The 26,283-nt window shown below is 42.0% G+C and overlaps 1 protein-coding gene across 1 annotated transcript in view; it reads right to left on the bottom strand.

Moving 5' to 3' along the window:
* shtn1 (shootin 1) overlaps positions 1 to 26,283 on the bottom strand; it is a 244,496-nt gene that overhangs the window by 55,645 nt on the left and 162,568 nt on the right. The window contains exons 10-11 of the mRNA XM_034184229.1: positions 25,094 to 25,247; positions 20,811 to 20,925 (exon numbers count right to left, since the gene is read on the bottom strand). Of these exons, the coding sequence (XP_034040120.1) occupies positions 20,811 to 20,925; positions 25,094 to 25,247 (269 nt within the window). The remainder of the gene's footprint in view (positions 1 to 20,810; positions 20,926 to 25,093; positions 25,248 to 26,283) is intronic.

Raw genomic sequence — 26,283 nt, 5'->3', positions numbered from 1 at the left:
GCTGCTGCAGAATATTGCTTTCGATATCAATCAATCAATCAATTTTTTTTTTATATAGCGCCAAATCACAACAAACAGTTGCCCCAAGGCGCTTTATATTGTAAGGCAAGGGCATACAATAATTATGTAAAACCCCAACGGTCAAAACGACCCCCTGTGAGCAAGCACTTGGCTACAGTGGGAAGGGATATGAGCAGATTAAAATCCAGCATGGATGCAGTTAAGACAGCGGTGGATAAGATGGGAGCTCTATCCATTAATTAATGCTTCGATCTTAAATATGATCAATCTATCTTTATTAATTGGCTATGTACCACAGGCTTTTAAGGTGGCAGTAATTAAACCATTACTTAAAAAGCCATCACTTGACCCAGCTATCTTAGCTAATTATAGGCCAATCTCCAACCTTCCTTTTCTCTCAAAAATTCTTGAAAGGGTAGTTGTAAAACAGCTAACTGATCATCTGCAGAGGAATGGTCTATTTGAAGAGTTTCAGTCAGGTTTTAGAATTCATCATAGTACAGAAACAGCATTAGTGAAGGTTACAAATGATCTTCTTATGGCCTCAGACAGTGGACTCATCTCTGTGCTTGTTCTGTTAGACCTCAGTGCTGCTTTTGATACTGTTGACCATAAAATTTTATTAAGACATGGATTACTTCTAATTTCCTGCTTTTAAATTCAGATAAAACTGAAGTTATTGTACTTGGCCCCACAAATCTTAGAAACATGGTGTCTAACCAGATCCTTACTCTGGATGGCATTACCCTGACCTCTAGTAAGCAAATATGTAGGACTGCTTTTTTGCATTTGCGCAATATCTCTAAAATTAGAAAGGTCTTGTCTCAGAGTGATGCTAAAAAGCTAATTCATGCATTTATTTCTTCTAGGCTGGACTACTGTAATTCATTATTATCAGGTTGTCCTAAAAGTTCCCTGAAAAGCCTTCAGTTAATTCAAAATGCTGCAGCTAGAGTACTGATGGGGACTAGAAGGAGAGAGCATATTTCACCCATACTGGCCTCTCTTCATTGGCTTCCTGTTAATTCTAGAATAGAATTTAAAATTCTTCTTCTTACTTATAAGGTTTTGAATAATCAGGTCCCATCTTATCTTAGGGACCTCATAGTACCATATCACCCCAATAGAGCGCTTCGCTCTCAGACTGCAGGCTTACTTGCAGTTCCTAGGGTTTGTAAGAGTAGAATGGGAGGCAGAGCCTTCAGCTTTCAGGCTCCTCTCCTGTGGAACCAGCTCCCAATTCAGATCAGGGAGACAGACACCCTCTCTACTTTTAAGATTAAGCTTAAAACTTTCTTTTTTGCTAAAGCTTATAGTTAGGGTTGGATCAGGTGACACTGAACCATCCCTTAGTTATGCTGCTATAGACTTAGACTGCTGGGGGGTTCCCATGATGCACTGTTTCTTTCTCTTTTTGCTCTGTATGCACCACTCTGCATTTAATCATTAGTGATCGATCTCTGCTCCCCTCCACAGCATGTCTTTTTCCTGGTTCTCTCCCTCAGCCCCAACCAGTCCTAGCAGAAGACTGCCCCTCCCTGAGCCTGGTTCTGCTGGAGGTTTCTTCCTGTTAAAAGGGAGTTTTTCCTTCCCACTGTCGCCAAGTGCTTGCTCATAGGGGGTCGTTTTGACCGTTGGGGTTTTTCTGTAATTAATGTATGGCTTTTGCCTTATAATATAAAGCGCCTTGGGGCAACTGTTTGTTGTGATTTGGCGCTATATAAATAAAATTGATTTGATTTGATTTATCTACCAGTCCTGGAAGATCACAGTCAGAGCCTGTATACCACAGTAAGCACAGTGATCAAAACCATAGCCCAACTGCAGGAGAAAGTAACGTGCCTTGGGGACGCCGGACTCCGCAATAATATCCGTATAGTTGGAATAGAGGAGGGTGCGAGGACCAAGACATGCCGAAGTTTGTGTACAAGCTTATTGCAGAAACTTTGGATACTGAAATGGGACCGGAATTCAAGATAGAGCACGCCCACAGAGCAGATCAGTGGGGCAATAGAGCCCGACATGTCCTGGTATGTTTCCTGATGTTTGAAGCCAGAGAGGCGGTGCTGCGGGCAGCTCAGGAGAATGAACATGTAGAATGGCGAGGAAAGAGGATTGTTTTCTTTCAGGATCTTTCTCAGGACATTATCCAGAAGTGCAAAATTTTGACAGAGTGAAGAAACAGTTGCAGGAGAAAGGGCTTCGATATACTATGTTGTACCCGGCTGAGCTGAGAGTTGTGGCGGATGGTATCCGACACACCTTCGCCTCTCCTGAGGAGGTGGTGGACTTTATTTCCAAGAGGGCCGGATGAAAACTGCAAAGGGACAGAGAGGATGGTGCTGAGTGTTGGGTCAATCGAGGAGGCGTTACAGCTCCATTTAGACAAAGTCTTACATGAGCCACTCTGTCTTCTTTATAAAATATACAATTCTGCTCACGTTAATGTGGTTCAATGCTTGTGCTTAACACTGTTAAAGGAGCAAAGCAATATAGTTAGTGCTTTAGTACTACATTTGCTCTGTTTTCTTATGGATAAACATTGCATTCCATACACAGCAGGTATATTATGTTCCTAATCTTTTGCCTGTTTTGGACTGGAAATATGAATGAGGACACACACACTCATCTTCAACCGCTTACTCCAATTAATTGAGGACATTAAACTGTTGAATAATTGATGGACTGTCTCGGCTGCTATGATGGATATGATGGATATTCATCCTGTTATTGCAAGTGTTAAATGTGTCACAGTGATTCCTATTTGGAGAATTTATGGTCTATATGTTGACCTGTTTGTGTTGATTTTTTTGAGTAACTGGTGTTTTTTTATTTTCTTAATGGGGTTCAACTTTTCTTCTTCTTCCCATTAGTGCAGTAAATGACAAAACGCATATATTAGGGGTGGGGTGGGGGTGGGATAGCAAGAGTTTCACAGATGTAGTATTTTGTTGGTTTGGTTCTGGGGATAAAGGAGTCATCCTGTTTCTCCATGATTCTTATATATTAAGGGGCTTTTTTGTTGCCTTTTTTCTTTCCTTGTATATTTTCTTTCCTTGTACATTACAGTCACAGGGAGACATCAAGATCAGGTTGCTTTCACATGGTTCCACCTGGGGGATATGTTTGTCAGAGTTATATATGATGACTGAGAGCAAAATAGTAGAGATGTTATATTAGGGTGGTAGATCTGTTTAAGTTCCTGTCTTGGAATGTTAAGGGGGACAATCTTGCTATCAAAAGCAATAAACTTCTGTATTTTAAACAAAAGAAGGTAGATTTCTGTTTCCTGTAAGAAACTCAAATAATGAGGAGTCAACAAAACTGTAGAGGAATTGGGTCAGTAAAATATTTTATAGTGCCTACTCACCTATCCAAAGAGGTGTCTGTATTGTTGTGGCTGGGGTGCCTGGCGTGCCTGGCTGGCTTTTGTTTGTCTTCTGTTTTCTGTCTTCTGTTTTTCCTTCCAGGTGGCATGCGTTCAGGACTGAGTGGCTGTGTGGCTGAGTTATTAGGACCTCACCCTGATCACCTGAGGCTGGTCATGTGCAGCTCGTCAGGACTCACAGCTGTGGTGCATCTTTATGGATTGGGGCATGGTTGCATTTAAGTCTGGAGTTCACAGTGTGTATTTGCCAGAGACTCGACCTTGTGACCAGACGGGTGAGATCGACGTTTGGAGAACCATCTCATCATCATGGACGCAGAGACCGTACCAGGTTTGATGCCATGGTCTGTGAAAGAGGAGGGGGTGTGGTCTCACGCTCGTCAGCACACTTCCTGAGGTACTTTAGGTTTTGTGACTAACATGAGTACAGTCAGTAAATGTGGTGTCCCTCACACCTTATTATATTGAGCTGTTATGTTAGTCGTTTAATCAGCTTCCACTGCAGTGGAGAATGGAACTGGGTGTTCCATGCCTGCAGGATGGGAAGCTGATTGGTGATTAAGCCAGGAAGTGTTTGCTGTTTATGTACACCTTTGAGTGGTCTCTCTGTGTGTGGAGTGGTGGACTCACAGACTCGGTTGGTCGCGGCCACCTGGGGGGTGTCGGCGGGGTCCTTGGGTCCGAACTGTTCTGGCTCCGGACCGTTTGTGCTGCTGGGAGCGCACCGTTCTTCCACCTCGCCAGACCGCGCACTTATTTGTTATTTAGCACTCACTGTTATGTCATTAAATTCTGTTATCCTTTGAACCGTGCTCTGTTTCCTTTATGCTGGGTCCTTCAAACGCTAGTCGGTTCTCCGCCCGCGTCCGACACATAACATGTATGTTATTATGTAAAAATGTAAATATCACTATTCACAAACAACTCTTGGACAGGGAAGGCAGGTGGGTGGCAGAAAGTGCAGATCTGTTTGGCAGCAGATGCTCGCCCATTAATATGTAAGCACCAAACAAAGACTCACCTGATTTTTCTGCTAATATTTGCAAGGTGGCGAAACAATTGGGGGATACCTACATGGGTGATTCTTAGACTACGGGCACTTATTATGTCCTTTGATCATACTGTATGAAAAACAGAAAAAAGGGGAAATTTCACCCTTTTATAGTTATCTTTACAATGAAAGTGTGTTAAGAAATTTGTTCTAGTAGTCTATGATGACTTTTTCACCTTTTTTCAGCATCATTATATGCAAATATTGCCGTTTTGTGCTTGTCCCACACCCAGACTTTTGATCTTCAAAGATAAAAATGAATGGTAAAGAAACGTTTTTTCTAATGTTTTATAATATCTCTGAATAAAATATCAGTAAAATAATCAAAACATAATTGGGGTATTCAATGTCATACAACTGTTGTGAACAAAATGTAGTTGTCCCACACTATTGCCGTAATTTCCACCACAATACTAATGGCCCTTTAAACAGTTTGTATGAAAGATTGTTTGGATAGTTTCTATGGAGATAAACAGTGACATCAGAGCACATGTATATAGCGCCAAATCACAACAAACAGTTGCCCCAAGGCGCTTTGTATTGTAAGGCAATGGTGTGGTGGAAATTACATTTACAAGGCCAATAGTGCCCGTAGTTAAAGAATCACCCACATACGAGTATGCAATTATTGGGGGGGGGGGGGGGGGGGGATTTTAATCAGGTAAGAAACCAAGCTGTCAAGGCTGAGCGGAGGCAAGGCACAGACAGAGGCTGGACACAAATGCAGGCTCTCAAACAGGACGTATGAGTAAAAAGGATGATCTTTATTACAGGCAGGGGTTCGGCAACAGGAAGACAGTCTGTGGAGCAAAAGTACCAGACAAGGACAAGACAGAAGACGTGGTCAAAAACTAGCAGGGTCAGTGCACAAGCAAACTGGGTTTTCAGAGCTGAGGCAAAAACAGGGCAGAGCAGAAACAGAACGAGACAAAGCGCTGGTAGTGATGAGCATCATCAACAAAAGAGCAGTGAGGGAATGAACAGACGCAGTTTAAATAAAGAAGGCGGTGACAGGAAAACAAGGTGCACGTGAGGACGAAGGATCTGGAAAGGGGGGCGTGGCTGACAGATGAGGAACAGGTGCAAAAGAATGAATGAACAAAACACAATGCAAGCAAACCAAAAGAACTAAGTGAGTGGAAAAATCAACAGAGAGAAATGAGACGTGCTTAAGGCAGAAAATAATAAACGTGAGCAAAGCAAAAGGGGAAAAAACCAGGAGATAATGTGACTAAGCAAAGTGGAAAACCAGGAGATCAATAAAAATAAACACAGATTGGAACCGAGCTGACACTGAATAAATTATAGAAATAAATGCAGTGACAATACAAAATACTAATAAGAAATCAATCACAAAGAACATAATCAAATACTAAACACTGAAGATGAAAAATAAGCAAAACCTGTGACTAAGCATGATGTAAAGAATGTGAAAAGCTAAAGTAATATACATGACTAATAAAATAAAAGATGACCAAGAATGAAACTAGTGACAAAGAAAAGCAATGAATGACTAAACCACAATACAATACATGAGAACCAAGACCAGGAACACAGAATAATACATAAACATGAATAATCAGAAACAGACAAGAAAATAAACAAGCGGCCACGCAAACAAAAACAAAGTCAAGAATGGGCTAAACTGAAGGAAAAGGAAACGAAGACAGGAACCCAAATAGGACAGAAGCATGACAAAAGCCCTGGATAAAGTCACTAATGCAAGGTTAGTACATAAATCACAACTACCCATTGGTATTTTGGAAGATAAGCCAGGTTTAGTCGATATATGGCAAATTCTACACCCCCGTGAAAGGGAGTGTACCTTCTATTCAAACCCACACTCTTCATATTCAAGAACAGATTATTTCTTACTATAAAAACAATTACTTCGTGCAGTTATCGCTGCTTCAATTGGTAATATTGTGCTTTCAGACCATGCACCAGTTGAAGTGGTGTTGGGTTTTACAACAGAATCCCAAACCCCTCAAGGCTGTTGGAGACTCAACACCTCTTTGCTCAAAAATGAAGAATCACTCAATTTTATTAAAAAGGAAATTCTTGAGTAGTGGGAAATTAATGCAGGATCAACTTCCAATCACGGACTAGAATGGGATGCATTTGAAGCTTGCTTGAGGGGTCGCTTAATACAACACAGTTCTTATTTGAAAAAACACAAGCTGCTATCTGATTATCTGAATTGGAGAAAGAAATTAAGGATCTTGAAAAAAAAATACATGCATCCCAACTAGATCCAGTAGTTTTTACCCAGTTGAACAAATTGAAATTTGAATTAAACTCCATACTGCAGAGAAAGGCTGAATTTTCACTATTCCAATGTAGACAGAAGTATTATGAGCAAGGAGAAGCGGCAGGGACATTTCTAGCCCAAAGAGTAAAACATCAGTTTAATCGCACCTTAATAACCTCTGTGGGGAATGAAAATGGGACATATGGCAGGTGAGAAATGAATGAATTATTTAAGATATTTTATCAAAAAATATACTATATATAAGATATACTTCACAGGGTGGGATAGAACAAGAGGAAATAGACAGGTTCTTGTCCCAAGTGGACCTACCAATCCTGTCCGAAGAAAAGCTAAAGGAGATTGGTGGAGATATTACACTGGAAGAGATTCAACAAGCTATAAGGAAAATGAGCTCTGGGAAAGCTCCTGGAAATGATGGGCTGCCAACAGATTTCTGTAAAGAATTCATGGACCTACTAGCACCGAGGCTAGTGACAGTATTTCAAGACACAATTAGGAGGGGTAATATACCAGAGAGTATGCAATTGGCGGTAATAACCCTGATACATAAGTAAACCAAAAATCCACAGCAGTGTAGAAATTATAGTTCAGTGTCTCTTATAAATGTAGATGCCATAATACTGGCCACAGTATTAGCCACGAGGCTGGAGGTGCATCTGCATCTCCCCAGCCTGATTCATCCAGATCAGGTAGGGTTTATTACAGGTAGGTCTTCGGCAGATAATGTATGTAGGTTACTACATTTAATTTGGCAGGCGAGAAATTGCCCAGAACCCATAGCTACTTTCTCTTTAGATGCAGAGAATGATGCTTTTGACAGAGTTGAGTGGACTTGCTTGTTTAGAACATGGATTTGGATTAGGCCCCTCCCTTATAAACTTGGTTAGACTTCTTTAATGCAACCCAAAGACATCAGTGTTGGCAAACAGGAACATGTCCTCTTGTTTGCCAATGCAAAAGGCAGAGGACTCAGAGAGCAGCCCTGCCTTGTACCCCGGTGTAGGGGAACAATATGCGGATGATATTTTGTTAGTGACCTCAAATCCAGAAACAGCTGTCCCTCAAATTCTGTCTTTAATTGATACCTTCTCTCTTATCTCAGGCTACAAACTAAGTTGGGTAAAATCAGAGGCAATGCCACTGTCTAGACTATGTCCACCAGGTATTAGACAGAATTGGCAGTTCAACTGGCTCCTTTCAGGCATGTTTACAGCACATGACAGAAAATTTACTCCCCGTCCTGCTGAAAACTGAGAACACTTTACAAATTACTAAATTAGGATTATGTTGTGTGGGCTGCCAGAAGAGGAGGTACTGCTGGCCCACCACCAGAAGGCGCCCTGCCTGAAGTGCGGGCTTCAGGCACGAGAGGGCGCTGCCGCCTCAGGAACAAGCCGTGGTGACAGCTGTCACCCATCATCCGTGACAGCTGTCACTAATCAACACATCTGGTATAAAAGCAGGAAGACACCTCCACCAAACTGCTGAGATATCATCTTCATCTGGAGGTAATATCCTCAGCCTTTTGTAAATCTGTTTATTGTGAGTGTTTGCAGGAGAACCGGTCGTTTTTGAGGAGGCTGTGCAAGACGGCGCTCCTTTTCAGCTGAGACCGCTGCAACGCGCTGAGTGAGAGGTGGAGGTGGCATTCCCACCAGTGTTACTGGGTGTTCACACACCCACCCTTTGACTGTCTTTTGCTTTCTGCCAGCAGTACCAGATCCGACACGCCGGGAAGGTGGCCACCTGGGGACTCCGGGACTTGGCGGCTCCAGTATTCCTCGGGTTCAGGTGGCGGTGGAAATCGTGTGGTTCCGGTTCGTTTCCAGACGGGCGTCTCCTATCGTCGAGCCTGCCCACACGACACCTTTTATTAATTGACTGTTGCACATTCTGATTCTGCTGTGTTTGGTTGTGACATTCACACCAGTAAAGTGTTATAATTTGACTCCTTCCATTGTCCGTTCATTTACGCCCCCTGTTGTGGGTCCGTGTCACTACACTTTCCCAACAGATTATCTCTGTTGGGTAGAATAAATGTCTGAAAATGATGATTATTCCACAAATGAACTAAATTTTGCAACTTTTACTCTTAAGTCTCCCTCCCCTTTACGTAAAAAAATTCAATATACCATTAGATTTTTTTCGTATGGGGGGATAAAAGACCTTGTCTAAGTACAATTAAGATGGGTGCTGCATTGAAGATGGAGGCCTTAACCTAAATGCGTTGGCCAAAACAAGTATCGCAGACCCAAGTTCCAAGCTGGATCCTGATTGAAAAGAAATTTATGGAGCCTATCCCATTGCATGCTTTTATGTCACAAAGTGGAGGTGAAATTCCATCTGTAAATCCATTGTTGTCATTCACCAGAGAAACCTGGCAAAGGTCACATGGTATTATTGGCCTTGACCCTTTCTTTACTAAACAGTCATCTCTTTAGCATTATAAACAGTTGAAACCGGGGAAAAACTCTGTATTGGAAATTATGGGTTGTGGAAGGGATTATTTATGTTGGAGATGTTTTTGAGGGTGACAAGTTAATGTCCTTTTAGCAATTGGCTACTAAATAGCTAAGAAATATAGCAAAGATTTGTCCCATCCTGTCTATGGCTGATGCTGAGACTCTGATTCATGCGTTTGTCTGTTCTAGATTGGACTATTGTAATGCTTTTTCTGGTTTACCACAGTCCAGCATCAGGGGTCTTCAGCTGGTTCAAAATGCTGCTGCCAGACGGTTCTGGAATCCCTTCACTGGCTTCCGGTCTCCTTGAGATCAGCTTTTAAGGTATTACTATTGGCCTATAAAATTGTTCACGGACTGGCGCCCCCTATCTGGCCAGCCTGGTTGAGTCCTATGTGCCGGCAAGGGCTCTGCGTTCAAGGTCAGCGAATTAGAGAGCTTTTTATCACCGTGCTCCAGCTCTGTGGAATGATCTTCCTGCACAAATACGACAGTCAGACTCTGTGGAGACTTTTAAAGCCAGGTTGAAGACACATCTCTTCTCCCTGTTTTATCATTAGTATTTTATTGTGTGTCTTTTTTTTATACATTTTATTTATTTTACTTCGTTTAATTTTTATGGTTAAATTTTTTTTATTGTATTTTAATCTTATTTCATTTTATTCTGCTTTTAAATGCTTGTGAAGCGCCTTGAGGCGATTACTCGTGATTTGGTGCTATATAAATTAATAAATTATTATTATTATTATAAATACAAACTCTCTAAACAGGATTTTTGGAATCTGCAATTTAAGAAGCTATATATTACAACAAAAACAAAAATTCCCCCATCTTCTCAATCCAAGTTATAAAAACTAATGCAGGATAATTGGGAAGCTAAAGGTGGGGCATCTAAATATTATAGTTTTCTGAGAAAATCTCACCCACCTAAACTTAAACTTAAGAGAGCATGGGTGGTGGACTTAGGGGGCGAGATTGCAATGGAGAAGGGGGAGGAAATTATTAGGTCCTGGCATAAGATTTCAAGAAAGACAGAGACCTGCTTGACTGTGTATAAAATCATACACAGAATGTACTGGACCCCCAGTAAGGTAGCAAGGCTAGGCTCCTACACACATAACACGAATGAGGCCGAATGGTGCACGAAGGAGGATTCGAATGGCAGCCATGAAAAATCAGAGCTGGCTTGAAGACCTCGTACAGCAGTCGGCACAACCATTCGGCCACAGCACATGCACTCCACATTTGCGCCGTGCTCGTGCTGTAAACTCAGTGGAATGGCTTCAAGATGAGGTCATAATGCCATCTGACCGTGGTTGCAACATTCGTACATGTCATACACAGATCAGATTTCTCGGGCTGCAGTCAAGGGGCTGCACGAAATGATCGGCCACATCAAACCCTGGTTGAATGTGGTGAACAAGTTAGCCTTCACACCTGTTGCCGAATGAGGGCGGATGGCTCCGAATGGCCATTTGACCCATGCTCGGCCAGAATTGAGGTGCCACCCACAAACTTCCAACAGCAGTTGCTGGGCACTTAGAAAATGTGGGTCCATTTGCGGCCAGCACAAATATAGAGTGCAGGCCACCACTGTCGAGGTGGAGAAAGCTGAAAGGGCAGTCAGTGTGTTGTTCCCCCCCACCGACCAACACGAATGGCGTGCGAGTGTGTCATGTCCCCCCAAGTAACAAGAATGGCATGTCAATGTGTTGTGTTTCCACCGCCCCGAGCAACATGAATGGTGTGCGAGTGTGTCGTGCCCCCCTCCCCCACACACACACCACGGTCCAACATTGTCGAGGTGCAGCTGAGGTGGTGAAGGCTTGAATAGTGCCTGGAGTGCAGTGCAATCACTGTCCAGCACAGTGTGTACATCTGGCCAGCTGTCATGTCCATGATGCAACAGCTGACAGCTGTGGAACACCCATCATGGCATATCCAGCATATCCCACTGGAGGCAGAATCACCGGCCAGCAGTGTGCCCAGACCACCACAACAGAGTCACAGCGCCAGCACGTCATCCAACTGGACAGCCACGTCACGTGACATGCGATCGCTGATGATCACGGCCCAGCCATGCCTCCCGAGGCAATCAGATGATGCCAGCGCACTCGGGCGCACCGAAGCCGTTAGATGACCACGTGCACTTTCATTTTGCACCTGACCACTCACTGTGTCATCAGTACTCAAAGTTGGAGAACACAAATCATGCCATGAAGAGTATCACCTCTCAAAACGCCACCGCGATGCATGTGTTGGCAGGCTCTCATGACATCGTGCAAAATAAAAACAGTTCAGCGGGCCTCATGTGACAATGTCCACGCGTTCCGTCTGTCATGTGACAACCTGATGGACAGACCCAGTGTGGGCAGCTCATTTATCCCACATCCTGGAGCCGTGAGCCCATTCGTGTGAGCACTTTGATGCTCTGGACAGGGGGGTGTGACGCCAGTGAGATGGTCATCATGTTGCACATGACTGCTGTGTCATCATAACTCAGTTGGAGAACCCATATCGTGCCATGAAGAACATCACCTGACATGGCACTGCGATGCATATGTCAGCAGGCTCTCATGACATGGTGAAAAATAAAAACACATATCACATTTGGAACACATTCAGCTACGCCTCAGTGCGCACTGCAGACACCATCAGCCAGGCTGCCTCATGTGAAAATGTTCATCTGATCATATGAATGGCCAACTGGCGAGGAAAATGTCATTCCATCATGTGAGTTATAGTCCACATGACATGGTGTCCTTCAGTGTGCTGCGCACCGATTGGCCAGAGACAGCTGGACACATGGACCCTCTGTGTGGCTGCATGATGTGAGCGCATCAATTCATTCATGGCAGGCAGAGCTGTGGTCTTATACACCTCTCTGCAGCTTCTCTCCCCCTGCCATCCCCTTATTACCCCATCCCCGTAGAGACGGTGCCTGCTCCCAGACCACCAATAACTAGCAAAAATCTATTTAAGCATAAAAATTCAAAAAGAAAAAATAATATAGCACCTTCAATTGCACCACAGACTAAAACAGTTAAATGTGGTCTATTAAACATTAGGTCTCTTTCTTCTAAGTCCCTGTTGGTAAATGATATAATAATTGATCAACGTATTGATTTATTCTGCCTAACAGAAACTTGGTTACAGCAGGATGAATATGTTAGTTTAAATGAGTCAACACCCCCGAGTCACACTAACTGTCAGAATGCTCGTAGCACGGGCCGGGGCGGAGGATTAGCAGCAATCTTCCATTCCAGCTTATTAATTAATCAAAAACCTAGACAGAGCTTTAATTCATTTGAAAGCTTGTCTCTTAGTCTTGTCCATCCAAATTGGAAGTCCCAAAAACCAGTTTTATTTGTTATTATCTATCGTCCACCTGGTCGTTACTGTGAGTTTCTCTGTGAATTTTCAGACCTTTTGTCTGACTTAGAACTTAGCTCAGATAAGATAATTATAGTGGGCGATTTTAACATCCACACAGATGCTGAGAATGACAGCCTCAACACTGCATTTAATCTATTATTAGACTCTATCGGCTTTGCTCAAAAAGTAAATGAGTCCACCCACCACTTTAATCATATTTAGATCTTGTTCTGACTTATGGTATGGAAATAGAAGACTTAACAGTATTCCCTGAAAACTCCCTTTTGTCTGATCATTTTTTAATAACATTTACATTTACCCTGATGGACTACCCTGCAGTGGGGAATAAGTTTCATTACACTAGAAGTCTTTCAGAAAGCGCTGTAACTAGGTTTAAGGATATGATTCCTTCTTTATGTTCTCTAATGTCATATACCAACACAGAGCAGAGTAGCTACCTAAACTCTGTAAGGGAGTTAGAGTATCTTGTCAATAGTTTTACATCCTCATTGAAGACAACTTTGGATGCTGTAGCTCCTCTGAAAAAGAGAGCTTTAAATCAGAAGTGTCTGACTCCGTGGTATAACTCACAAACTTGTAGCTTAAAGCAGATAACCCGTAAGTTGGAGAGGAAATGGCGTCTCACTAATTTAGAAGATCTTCACTTAGCCTGGAAAAAGAGTTTGTTGCTCTATAAGAAAGCCCTTCGTGAAGCTAGGACGTCTTTCTACTCATCACTAATTGAAGAAAATAAGAACAACCCCAGGTTTCTTTTCAGCACTGTAGCCAGGCTGACAAAGAGTCAGAGCTCTATTGAGCTGAGTATTCCATTAACTTTAACTAGTAATGACTTCATGACTTTCTTTGCTAACAAAATTTTAACTATTAGAGAAAAAATTACTCATAACCATCCCAAAGATGTATCGTTATCTTTGGCTGCTTTCAGTGATGCCGGTATTTGGTTAGACTCTTTCTCTCCAATTGTTCTGTCTGAGTTATTTTCATTAGTTACTTCATCCAAACCATCAACATGCTTATTAGACCCCATTCCTGCCAGGCTGCTCAAGGAAGTCCTACCATTATTTAATGCTTCAATCTTAAATATGATCAATCTATCTTTGTTAGTTGGTTATGTACCACAGGCCTTTAAGGTGGCAGTAATTAAACCATTACTTAAAAAGCCATCACTTGACCCAGCTATCTTAGCTAATTATAGGCCAATCTCCAACCTTCCTTTTCTCTCAAAGATTCTTGAGAGGGTAGTTGTAAAACAGCTAACTGATCACCTGCAGAGGAATGGTCTATTTGAAGAGTTTCAGTCAGGTTTTAGAATTCATCATAGTACAGAAACAGCATTAGTGAAGGTTACAAATGATCTTCTTATGGCTTCGGACAGTGGACTTATCTCTGTGCTTGTTCTGTTGGACCTCAGTGCTGCTTTTGATACTGTTGACCATAAAATTTTATTACAGAGATTAGAGCATGTCATAGGTATTAAAGGCATTGTGCTGCGGTGGTTTGAATCATATTTGTCTAATAGATTACAGTTTGTTCATGTAAATGGGGAATCTTCTTCACAGACTAAAGTTAATTATGGAGTTCCACAAGGTTCTGTGCTAGGACCAATTTTATTCACTTTATACATGCTTCCCTTGGGCAGTATTATTAGACGGTATTGCTTAAATTTTCATTGTTACGCAGATGATACCCAGCTTTATCTATCCATGAAGCCAGAGGATACACACCAATTAGCTAAACTGCAGGATTGTCTTACAGACATGAAGACATGGATGACCTCTAATTTCCTGCTTTTAAACTCAGATAAAACTGAAGTTATTGTACTTGGCCCCACAAATCTTAGAAGCATGGTGTCTAACCAGATCGTTACTCTGGATGGCATTTCCCTGATCTCTAGTAATACTGTGAGAAATCTTGGAGTTATTTTTGATCAGGATATGTCATTCAAAGCGCATATTAAACAAATATGTAGGACTGCCTTTTTGCATTTACGCAATATCTCTAAAATCAGAAAGGTCTTGTCTCAGAGTGATGCTGAAAAACTAATTCATGCATTTATTTCCTCTAGGCTGGACTATTGTAATTCATTATTATCAGGTTGTCCTAAAAGTTCCCTAAAAAGCCTTCAATTGGTTCAGAATGCTGCAGCTAGAGTACTGACGGGGACTAGCAGGAGAGAGTATATCTCACCCGTGTTGGCCTCCCTTCATTGGCTTCCTGTTAATGCTAGAATAGAATTTAAAATTCTTCTTCTTACTTATAAGGTTTTGAATAATCAGGTCCCATCTTATCTTAGGGACCTCGTAGTACCATATTACCCCATTAGAGCGCTTCGCTCTCAGACTGCGGGCTTACTTGTAGTTCCTAGGGTTTGTAAGAGTAGAATGGGAGGCAGAGCCTTCAGCTTTCAGGCTCCTCTCCTGTGGAACCAGCTCCCAATTCAGATCAGGGAGACAGATACCCTCTCTACTTTTAAGATTAGGCTTAAAACTTTCCTTTTCGCTAAGGCTTATAGTTAGGGCTGGATCGGGTGACCCTGGACCATCCCTTGGTTATGTTGCTTTAGACGTAGACTGTGGGGGGGTTCCCATGATGCACTGTTTCTTTCTCTTTTTGCTCCGTATGCATCACTCTGCATTTAATCATTAGTGATCGATCTCTTTTTCCTGGTTCTTTCCCTCAGCCCCAACCAGTCTCAGCAGAAGACTGCCCCTCCCTGAGCCTGGTTCTGCTGGAGGTTTCTTCCTGTTAAAAGGGAGTTTTTCCTTCCCACTGTGGCCAAGTGCTTGCTCATAGGAGGTCGTTTTGACCGTTGGGGTTTTTCATAATTATTGTATGGCCTTGCCTTGCAATGTGGAGCGCCTTGGGGCAACTGTTTGTTGTGATTTGGCGCTATATAAGAAAAAAGTTGATTGATTGATTGATTGATGTCAGTTCATTAATTCCTTGTTTACATCCAAAAGGCATTGTTCATGAACATAAAGGAACAGAAGGGTGATAATTATTCTATTGTCTGTTCTTTATAACAGGAATGAAATATTTTAACAGACAAAACTGAAATCCATTTCTTACTTTAATTCCAACACAGACCATCTAGTCATCAAGCATCAATTACCAGTAACATGATTGTCTTACATTTAAACAGCACATTCATTGTTCTTATAATGTTCTGTGCTCTCTCATTATTTGGTCCTTACTCATTTTATTCAATTTATGTACATTTGTAAAACATTTAATTGCTTCTGCTTTTGTGTGAGCACGATGTGTTATCATACCTCTCACATGGTCGCACTGTGTTCATGCGCATGCACAAAATGGTTGCTACGGGATCGTACAGCATCTGTACACGGCTGTCCAACCGTTTGTCCCTCCCGACAACGGCTGGAACTTTGCACGGTTTGCCAATTCGGCCTTGTTTGGCCTATTTCGGTCTCATTCACCCAACTTTGTGTTATGTGTGAAGGGGCCTTAAAGCTCTGTGATTCTGAGTTATGCTGGAGATGTGACAGGTGCAAGGGAACACTGGTGCACAAGCTGTATCAGTGTGAAATGACACAGAACCTTTGGAAAAAGATAACATTATTTATCAACAAAGTTGTGGAGATGAATACATATATCCCAGAATTCCACTGTATGCATTCTGGGTTTGATAACAAATGAAATGGGTTATCCTATCAGCAGACTCCATGGTGTAAGCTGACCCTCACAACGGGGTGCAGGATCATTCTCAGACACTGGAAATCATAAAATGTCATCCCAATCAATGAATGGATGGAGGTAAATTATCAAAATGGCTAACTATGAACCGTTGACATTTAGGCTAATTGATTGAGAGGAGGTGTTTTTGAAATTATGGGGCCCCTACTTGAATCACTTACAAAATGGGTGATGAGTGAAACATGGCAGACTAATTTTCATGTGAATGATGAAGTGCTCTAACTGTAACAAGGGCTTGCATATATATATATATATATATATATATATGTGCAACATTTTTTAAACTTTTCATTTATTTATTTATTTATTTATTATATTTTTTCTTCCTTTCCACCCTTTATTGCTGTTAACAAGGACAGTTGTCATGGATTTGCTCCTGTTCCAATTCAGGTATGTGTTGCTTGTGTTGTTTCATTGTTTCAAGGTTCATAAAGCAATAAATAAGTGAATTACAATAAATAATTACTTGTGAGACGATTCCAAATGCGTTCCCGGCTTACAATGCGGATGAGAGAGGCTGCAGCTATGGAAAATTTCTCTGTGATTCTGGGAGCGATGAGAGATCATTTCTTCAGCCAAGTTCTGAGAGCAAATGCGTCATCGGCTATGGAATTTTTATTTTATTTTAGTTTTATATAGCATGGCGTCAAGCGGGACAAAAGTGAGTCACACTGGCACGATGAACTGTGCAGCACAGTGCGGTGATCAAATTCATGCAAGTGTAACGGTGGCTTTAGTGTTGAAGGTTTACACAGATCCAATATGTTCCAGCTTCCAAATTCTGCAGACATAACAAGGCACCATATCATCATACAGACAATCCAGATGGAGAACACAGGCCACGTTAATTAATTACACATGGTAATTCCATTTTTGTATCGTACTGAATTAATTCAGCTTTGAGTAAAATTCCATTCCAGGTGGTGTTGTGGAAAAATGTTTCCCCCATTCTGTTGACACAGTGAAATAAACACTAAAGACCCAGTCACACGACACTTAATGGGGCAACAAAGCCCAAACGAAACCTGAAATCTGGACTGTCGTTGACTTTCCTTGGCATCATTTAACCTTTGCGCAGCTTCGTTCCTGCAGCTGGCGCTTCGTCAGGATTTTTAAACTGTTGAAAAATTTGAAGGAATCCCGCCGAAAACCTTAATTCGTCTGTATTTCGTTTTGCTGTCATTATTGACAGTTTTTTTTATTGTTTGCTTAGTTTTTGGAACGTTAGCCTTTAGTTTGACTTTGTTCAACAGCAGAATGTTTTCACACAGTACAGAAGCTGAATTAGATTTCAGATAACGCCCGTTTGTCGCAGTGTTGCAAGACCACATATAGGCAAACAAACACATTCACAGCAGCACGCACACCTACGGACAATTAAAAGGTTCCAATCCACAGAACCTGCATGTCTTTGGATGTGGGAGGAAACGGGAGCAACCGGAGGGAACCCACACAAACACGGGGAGAACATGTAAACTTTACACAAAAAAGCCACAGGTGGGAATCAATCCCATGACCTTCTTGCTGTGAGGCAACAGCGCTAACCACTAAGCCAACATGCTGCTGCTCTGTGACTCATGGGATAATAATGATGATGATGGTGAGACAATTTTAGATTAAGAGTAAAACTTTGGACCATTTTCACCAGTCATTGATGTTCCTTCAATGACTGATCTGTCACTGATCACTGACTCACCAATTGCTGTCCATTTACTGAGAATCAACTTTTCAGTGTTAGATGTGCTTTGAGCCTTCAGGCTCTGTGACTACTAGACTCTTAAGATGTACACTCACTGGCCACTTTATTAGGTACACCTGTTCAATTGCTTGTTAACACAAATAGCTAATCAGCCAATCACAGGGCAGCAACTCAATGCATTTAGGTATCTAGATGTGGGGAAGATGACTTGCTTAAGTTCAAACCGAGCATCAGAATGGGGAAGAAACATGATTTAAATGACGTTGAATGTGGTATGGTTGTTGGTGCCAGAGGGGCAGGTCTGAGTATTTCCAAAACTGCTGATTTACTGGGATTTTCATGCACAACCATCTCTAGGATTTACAGAGATTGGACAGGCCTAGTTAGGCCTCCAAGCCCTGTGTGGCTGGAAGCAGCACTTGTGGGGCAGCGCTGTTCCCAGTTTCAGCAGAGCTGGGAACCTTATATTGTTTTCACTCCCCTTTTTATTTGTGGTCCAACACCCACAGAGCTGGGAGCAAAACTTGCAAAGCACCACTGTTATCAGTTCCAGCAGGGCTGGGAATCCTATATGTCTGATTTTTTTTCACCCACTAAATACCTAGACCAGACAAGCTGTAGAGGTGACATTTTCAGAACTGGTACAAAACCCTGCACATAGGTCAGACACCAAAAGTTGAAACAAATCTGCCTACAGTGGGTACTATAGCATCACATATGCATTTTGGCCTCTAACTCCCAAACCATATGTCCCACATTCAAAGGTCTTATATGGACATGTTCACTGGCTTGAGCTGAATCTCATGAGTTAGGCACCTGGATATTTTTTGCACAAATCTGCAAAATATGCAAGACTAACTTTTTGAGATTCAACCCAGACCATTACTTCGATCAACACCAAGCCTACTCTGCCCAGGTCTTTTGGCCAATTTTGATCAAATGTGCTATGTGACCCTTGTATTTGATTTTGTTTTCTCCAATAAGTACCAATTAAAAATACTGTTAAAGTACTTGATCAATTAGCAGTACCACTCGGAGTGCTACTACCATTAAAATCTTACCGATATCTATCCCGAACCAAAGGTCCCTCATTTGGGTGAAGTTCAACGTAAGTATGGTCAAAGTCATTGAGTTCAAAACTCAGATTCCTATGAGGCAATGAATTATGTTGTTTTCCAGAAAGGTCTATCCTATAGAAAAGTCACCACATCCATATTGATGTTACACTTACTCTACCTATCTGCCAGAGTCCATAGTGTCTTCATGTCTGCAGGTAATACTGTACGAGGTCTATTACAAAAGTATCCGACCTTATTATTTTTTTCAAAAAACAATATGGATTTGAATCACGTGTGATTGCGTCAGCCAAGCTTGAACCTTCGTGCACATGCGTGAGTTTTGTCACGCCTGTCGGTTGCGTCATTTGCCTGTGAGCAGGCTTTGAGTGAGGAGTGGTCCACCCCCTCGTCATTTTTTCATTGTTTAGGAATAGCTCAGAGACTGCCGCTTTGCTTGATCAAAATTTTTTCAGAAACTGTGAGGGACATCAAAGTGGACACCATTCGAGAAATTCAGATGGTTTTTGGTGAAAATTTTATGGGCTTCAAAGACATTATGGAGTGTTACTGTTGCTTTACGGTCGGCCCGGAGCGAATGGTGGTGCGCCGCGTTCCGAAGCCGCCATCGACAGGCTGAGCGACCATTTCATTTCTAAATGGATGGCTGTATGGATCCATGACCATCGTGTGCAATTTCTCTGGTTATCACAAGAGCTGGACATCAACCATTTTCTGGCAGATTTCACTTTTAACAAGAGATTTTGTCATGAAAAGCCGAGCGGAGGCTTCGCGCGTCATGATAGATTCGCTACTTGAACAAGACAAAACCAGCTCCGTTTTGGTCTCACAGGACGGCTTTGAGATGGCGTTCAGACAGCTGTTGGTGTTTTTTCCATCGAGTGATTATCCGAGAAATTGTGGATGTGCTTGGACATGCCAGAACATGTCCTGTGAGGCTTCATCACGGCGTTGCTTTGCGCCATGCGGCACCGCCGCAACGCGCGAAGCCTCCACTCCTCTTTCCATGACAAAAACTCCTGTGACAGTGGAATGTGCTGTTCATTTCCAAACTGGACGCTGTGTTTTATCCGGGATGTCATCTGACTAGCACAGGAATTGTGAAAAGACGTGGACATCAGCACTTTTTCGGCACATTGAGACAGACGTGCGGAGGAATTCCACTTGTCGCGGCGGTGCCGCATGGCGCAAAGCAACTCCATGATGAAGCCTCACAGGACATGTTCTGACATGTCCTCCGCTCGGCTTTCCATGACACAATCTCTTGTTAAAAGTGAAATCTCACTCCTCACTCAAAGCCTGCTCACAGGCGAATGACGCAACCGACAGGCGTGAAAAAACTCACGCATGCGCAAGAAGGTTCAAGCTTGGCTGACGCAATCACACGTGATTCAAATCCATATGGTTTTTGAAAAAAATAATAAGGTCGGATACTTTTCTAATAGACCTTGTATACACATCAGTAGTCCGACTAACACTGCAACAAACCAACCAAATGAAAATGTAGCATTTTGGAATTGGTATTGTTGTACTTGGCAAATTAATAATACATCTGTATTAATAAAATAATATATACCATCAGTGTACAAATTTTATGTTCCAATGCAGTAAATTTCTGCAAAGCAAAGGAACGGTAGTTTACTGATGACAGACATTGTTGGTCCTGCAGATTCAGTGTTTGAGGTTGTTATTCATTGCTGAATGCTGTGTGTTGACTGTGTGTCATCAAACCTGAGAGGGTTGGAGGATGACTCTGGAGTTGGAAGAGGTGGAGGTGGTGGCGGAGGAGGAGGAGGAGCAGGGGGTGGGTTGGTGGCTGTCTGCAGCTTCTGATTGAGTTCTTCCACTAATGAGTAACATAACCAATTAATCAATACACACACACACACACACACACACACACACACACACAGAGCCCTTTGCAGAAACCTGAATAATTCATGTTCAGGTCCAACTTATACTACAGAATATCTTCTGCCACGGAGACAAACAATATGAGGAGAATTTCAATTTAATTGAATTTAATTCAATTTATTTCATTTCGATAGCGCCAACAAAGCTGCCTCAAGGCAGTTCACACAAGTAAGGTCTGACCTTACCAACCCTGAGAGCAAGCACACAGGCGACAGTGGTAAGGAAAAACTCCCTCTGATGATTTGAGGAGGAAACATCAAGCAGACCAGACTCAAAGGGGTGACCCTCTGCTTGGGCAATGCTCCAGACACACGTGACAATAAAAATACACAGGAAATTTTGGGAGCCCATGCTGTTGTACAGGACAAGAGGCCTGCAGAAAAATACACCCACTTTCACTCCTGGATGGAACTGCACCTCAAACAGAGAGAGAAAAAAACAGAATCAGACAGCAGAAAGACAACAAATACAGTATAATTTGTCAGCATTAAGCAAAAAGAAAAACAAAAGAAATACTAAGGTGATCGCCGGCCACTAGCCCTAAGCTTCACTAAAACACCCAGAATTTATATAAAGCTGAGGTTGTGAAAGATCTGTTTACTAGTAAAATGAATTTAAAAAGGGTAGAAAGCATACAACATACTATGCCAGTATGCTAACCATACGAAAGGGAAAATAAGTGCGTCTTAAAGTCTCACAGGACATGTAACATGCCCACCTCTTCCACCATTCGGAAGATTCAGGCGGTTTTCGGTGGCTTTTCAGTCGTGTGACTATCCGAGAAATTGTGGAAGAGGTGACCATGTCACAACATGTCTGGTGAGACTTCAACACGGTGGCGCTTTTGTTCCGCCATCAGCTTCATGCCCAAGCCATTGGCATGAATTTCGCTGCAACTCTTTTCATGGCAAAATCTTCTGTCACAGTGGAATGTGCTGAAAAAGTGCTGATGTCCACCTCTTCCACAATTTCTCGGCTAGTCACACGACGGTCCCGCATCACCACAGCGTTCATTTTGGAATGATCTGGTCATTTCAGCATGTTGATGGCCCCCCGGAGCGCTGCTCACTCTCCACCGTTGTGCGGCCGTCTTTAAACCGGTTGTACCACTCCTTAATCTGTGTGATGCCCATAGCATCGTCACCGAAAGCCGTCTGGATAATCCAAATGGTTTCCACCTGGCTGTCACCCAGTTTCTGGCAAAATTTGATGCAGTCACGCTGCTCCAGTCGTTCCGCCATTTCCTTGCAAAGAAAAAACGACGAGAGACTATACCCATCCTCACACAAAGGCTGCTTACCAGCAAATGACGCAATCGACAGGCGTGAAAAAATTTCCGCATGTGCACGAAGGTTCAAGCTTAGGCTCATCAAGCACACATGGTTCAAATCTATCAGGTTTTTGAAAAAAATAAAAAGGTCCGATACTTTTCTAACAGACCTCGTATATATATATATATATATATATATATATATATATATATATATATATATATATACACAGTAGTGTTCAGAATAATAGTAGTGCTATGTGACTAAAAAGATTAATCCAGGTTTTGAGTATATTTCTTATTGTTACATGGGAAACAAGGTACCAGTAGATTCAGTAGATTCTCACAAATCCAACAAGACCAAGCATTCATGATATGCACACTCTGAAGGCTATGAAATTGGGCTATTAGTAAAAAAAAGTAGAAAAGGGGGTGTTCACAATGATAGTAGAATCTGCTGTTGACGCTACAAACTCAAATCTATTACGCTTTTTTAGCAATCCTGTGAATCACTAAACTAGTACGTATTTAGTTGCATAACCACAGTTTTTCATGATTTCTTCACATCTGCGAGGCATTAATTTTGTTGGTTTGTAACAAAGATTTTGCTTGTTTACTAGTGTTCCTGGGGTCATTGTCTTGTTGAAACGCCCATTTCAAGGGCATGTCCTCTTCAGCATAAGGCAACATGACCTCTTCAAGTATTTTGACATATCCAAACTGATCCATGATACCTGGTATGCGATATATAGGCAAAACACCATAGTAGGAGAAACATGCCCATATCATGATGCTTGCACCACCATGCTTCACTGTCTTCACTGTGAACTGTGGCTTGAATTCAGAGTTTGGGGGTCATCTCACAAACTGTCTTCGGCCCTTGGACCCAAAAAGAACAATTTAACTGTAATCAGTCCACAAAATATTCCTCCATTTCTCTTCAGGCCAGTTGATGTGTTCTTTGGCAAATTGTAACCTCTTCTGCACGTCTTTTATTTAACAGAGGGACTTTACGGGAGATTCTTGCAAATAAATTAGCTTCACACAGGCGTCTTCTAACTGTCACAGCACTTACAGGTAACTCCAGACTGTCTTTGATCATCCTGGAGCTGATCAATGGGTGAGCCTTTGCCATTCTGGTTATTCTTCTATCCATTTTGATGGTTGTTTTCCATTTTCCTCCATGCGTCTGTTTTTTTTGTCCATTTTAAAGCATTGGAGATCATTGTAGATGAACAGCCTATTTTTTTTTGCACCTGCGTATGTTTTCCCCTCTCCAATCAACTTTTTAATCAAACTACGCTGTTCTTCTGAACAATGTCTTGAACGTCCCATTTTCCTCAGGCTTTCAAAGAGAAAAGCATGTTCAACAGGTGCTGGTTTCATCCTTAAATAGGGGACACCTGATTCACACCTGTTTGTTCCACAAAATTGACGAACTCACTGACTGAATGCCACACTACTATTATTGTGAACACTCCCTTTTCTACTTTGTTTTTACTTCATAGCCTTAAGAGTGTGCATATCATGAATGCTTGGCCTTATATATTGGTCTCTCTCTCTCTCTCTTTCTCTCTCTCTCTCTCTTTCTCTATATATATATATATATATGTGTGTGTGTGTGTGTGTGTGTGTGTGTGTGTTTCATAATGATTTTAGGAGCCGCGCTGCATTGAAAACAGCAGCAGCTCAGTTCAGTTCAGCAGCGCAGCTTAACAGCGCAGATCCATGTAACTTTCAACACTAATATTTGGGAATGTGTGGGAGTCAGAGTAAGTTTAATACTTTCCTGACATGATTTAATGTTAATTAATTTTACTGGCTCAATATCCAGGTCAGAATGGCATTTTAACACGTATTTTGCAAGTGTTTTTCTGAGTGTGTTCAGTCGCGAATCCCCATTGAAAACGAATTAACATCCAAGAACTTTGTCAACATTTTGCCCCGTTAGGAGGCGTCATGTCACTGTCCATGAAGGGACATTTGTGTTTAGTGGGCAGTACTGGGAGTGCGGACTCTAGTAGTCATATATAACCTCTTTGTTGGTGCCTCCCGCAGGGAATCTCAGAACGAGGCTCATCTTCCCCCAACCAGTGACGTCACCCGCCTGACCTACATAAATGGCGGCAGCCGGTCGATGTCAAAGCCTCTCAGACCACGACTAAAACAAGGTTTTCTGTGGATGTTTTATATTCTTTAGTGTTTGTTGAACTATCAAAAGAACACATTTTTTGTGTTTATTTTATGCTATAAATAATTCGTGGACATTTCTGTTCTCCTTTAAAAGTAGGAAACTGCTAGACATCTGCTGCTAGACAGGGGGGTGGTTTTAATACAGGTGGAGCAATCATGTAGTGTAGTTTGAGCACTGAGTTTAAACTGTCCACAAGACTGTCTACTGATTGGGCATTTTCCAAATGTGAAGCTATCAGGCAGTCTTGCTTTGAGTTCAGTTGTAGTTCAGGAGTTGATGTGTCGCCGCAGCGATGAATGAGGTTCTTGTTCCACTAAACACAGCAGTGAAACTGCAAACTTAATAAGTGAGTGATCAGAGATCACCAATGCAAGAGGCATGATGTCAATATTCGTGACAGCAATACCACGTGTGAGATCCAAATCCAGGGTATTTCCACTAATGTGCGTTCAATCCTAAATGCATTGGTGGAGTCTTAATACATCCATAATTTCCATAAATGAGTTCTGAGAATTCTCAGAATAAACGCAGTTTGGCCTCCAAGAGTGTTAAGAGCTACATCTCATGCTTCTTCCACGGGGCAAGTTTTCTTCTCTCCTCTTTAATAAACAACAACTCTCCCATAACTGTCCTCACCAGTGAAATGCAGATCTTTGACCTTTTCTTCAGACTTGGAAAGGCTCTCCATGTAGTACTGGTTCTCGAATTCCATAAGCTCCAATTTGTGTATCAATGCTGTCAGCTCCTTCTGAGCTTCACAGCTGCTCAGCTTCTCATCCATCTGCTTCACCTGTGAGGCCCAAACACAGTACATAAACCATGAGTGATTCTATAAAAACACAGACATTTGATCATGTTTCTTGGGTGCATTCTTCTCCATGGACCTCAAAAGACATGCAGGTTAGGTGGACCTACACCTCGGGAGTACATACAGTTGTATGTAAAAGTTTGGGCACCCTGATGATTTCCATGATTTTCCTTTATAAATCATTGGTTGTTTGGATCAGCAATTTCAGTTAAATATATCATATAGCAAACAAACACAGTGATATTTGAGAAGTGAAATGAAGTTTATAGGATTTACAGAAAGAGTGCAATAATTCTTTAAACAAATTGCACTTTAGACAAGTGCATAAACAGCACCCCAGCAGAAAAAAATACATCAATATTTATTTAGAGCAACTTCAACTTTGTCACTGATTCTAGAACATTGTTCTCAAGAATCTGCTGATATTGCCTGGAATCCATGGTGACGCTTAACTTTAACAAGATTCCCAGTACCTGCACTGGCCACACAGCCCCACAGCATGATGGAACCAGCTACAAATTTTTATTGTAGGTAGCAAGCGTTTTTATTGGAATGCTGTGTTCTTTTTCAGCCATGCATACCGCCCCTTGTTATGTCCAAATAACTCAATTTTAATTCATCAGTCCACAGCACCTTATTCCAAAATGAAGCTGGCTTCTCCAAATGTGCTTTAGCATAACTCAGGTGATTCTGTTTGTGGCATGTATGCAGAAAAGGCTTCCTCTGCATTACAACATCATGCAGCATCTCTTTGTGCAAAGTGCGCTGTATATTTGAACGATGCACAGAGACACTATCTGCAGCAAGCTCATGTTGTAGGTCTTTGGAGCAGGTCGGTGGGTTGACTATGACTGTTCCCACCATCCTTCGCTTCAGCTTATCTGAGATTTTTCTTGGCCTGCCACTTTGGGCCTTAAGTAGTACTGTGCCTGTGGTCTTCCATTTCCTCACTATGTTCCTCACAGTGGAAACTGACAGCTGAAATCTCTGAGATAGCTTTTTTGTATCCTTCTGTTGG

Source organism: Thalassophryne amazonica, chromosome 13 (assembly GCF_902500255.1).
Source record: "Thalassophryne amazonica chromosome 13, fThaAma1.1, whole genome shotgun sequence".
Lineage (NCBI taxonomy): Eukaryota > Metazoa > Chordata > Actinopteri > Batrachoidiformes > Batrachoididae > Thalassophryne > Thalassophryne amazonica.
This window is presented reverse-complemented; position numbering and strand designations above follow the sequence as displayed.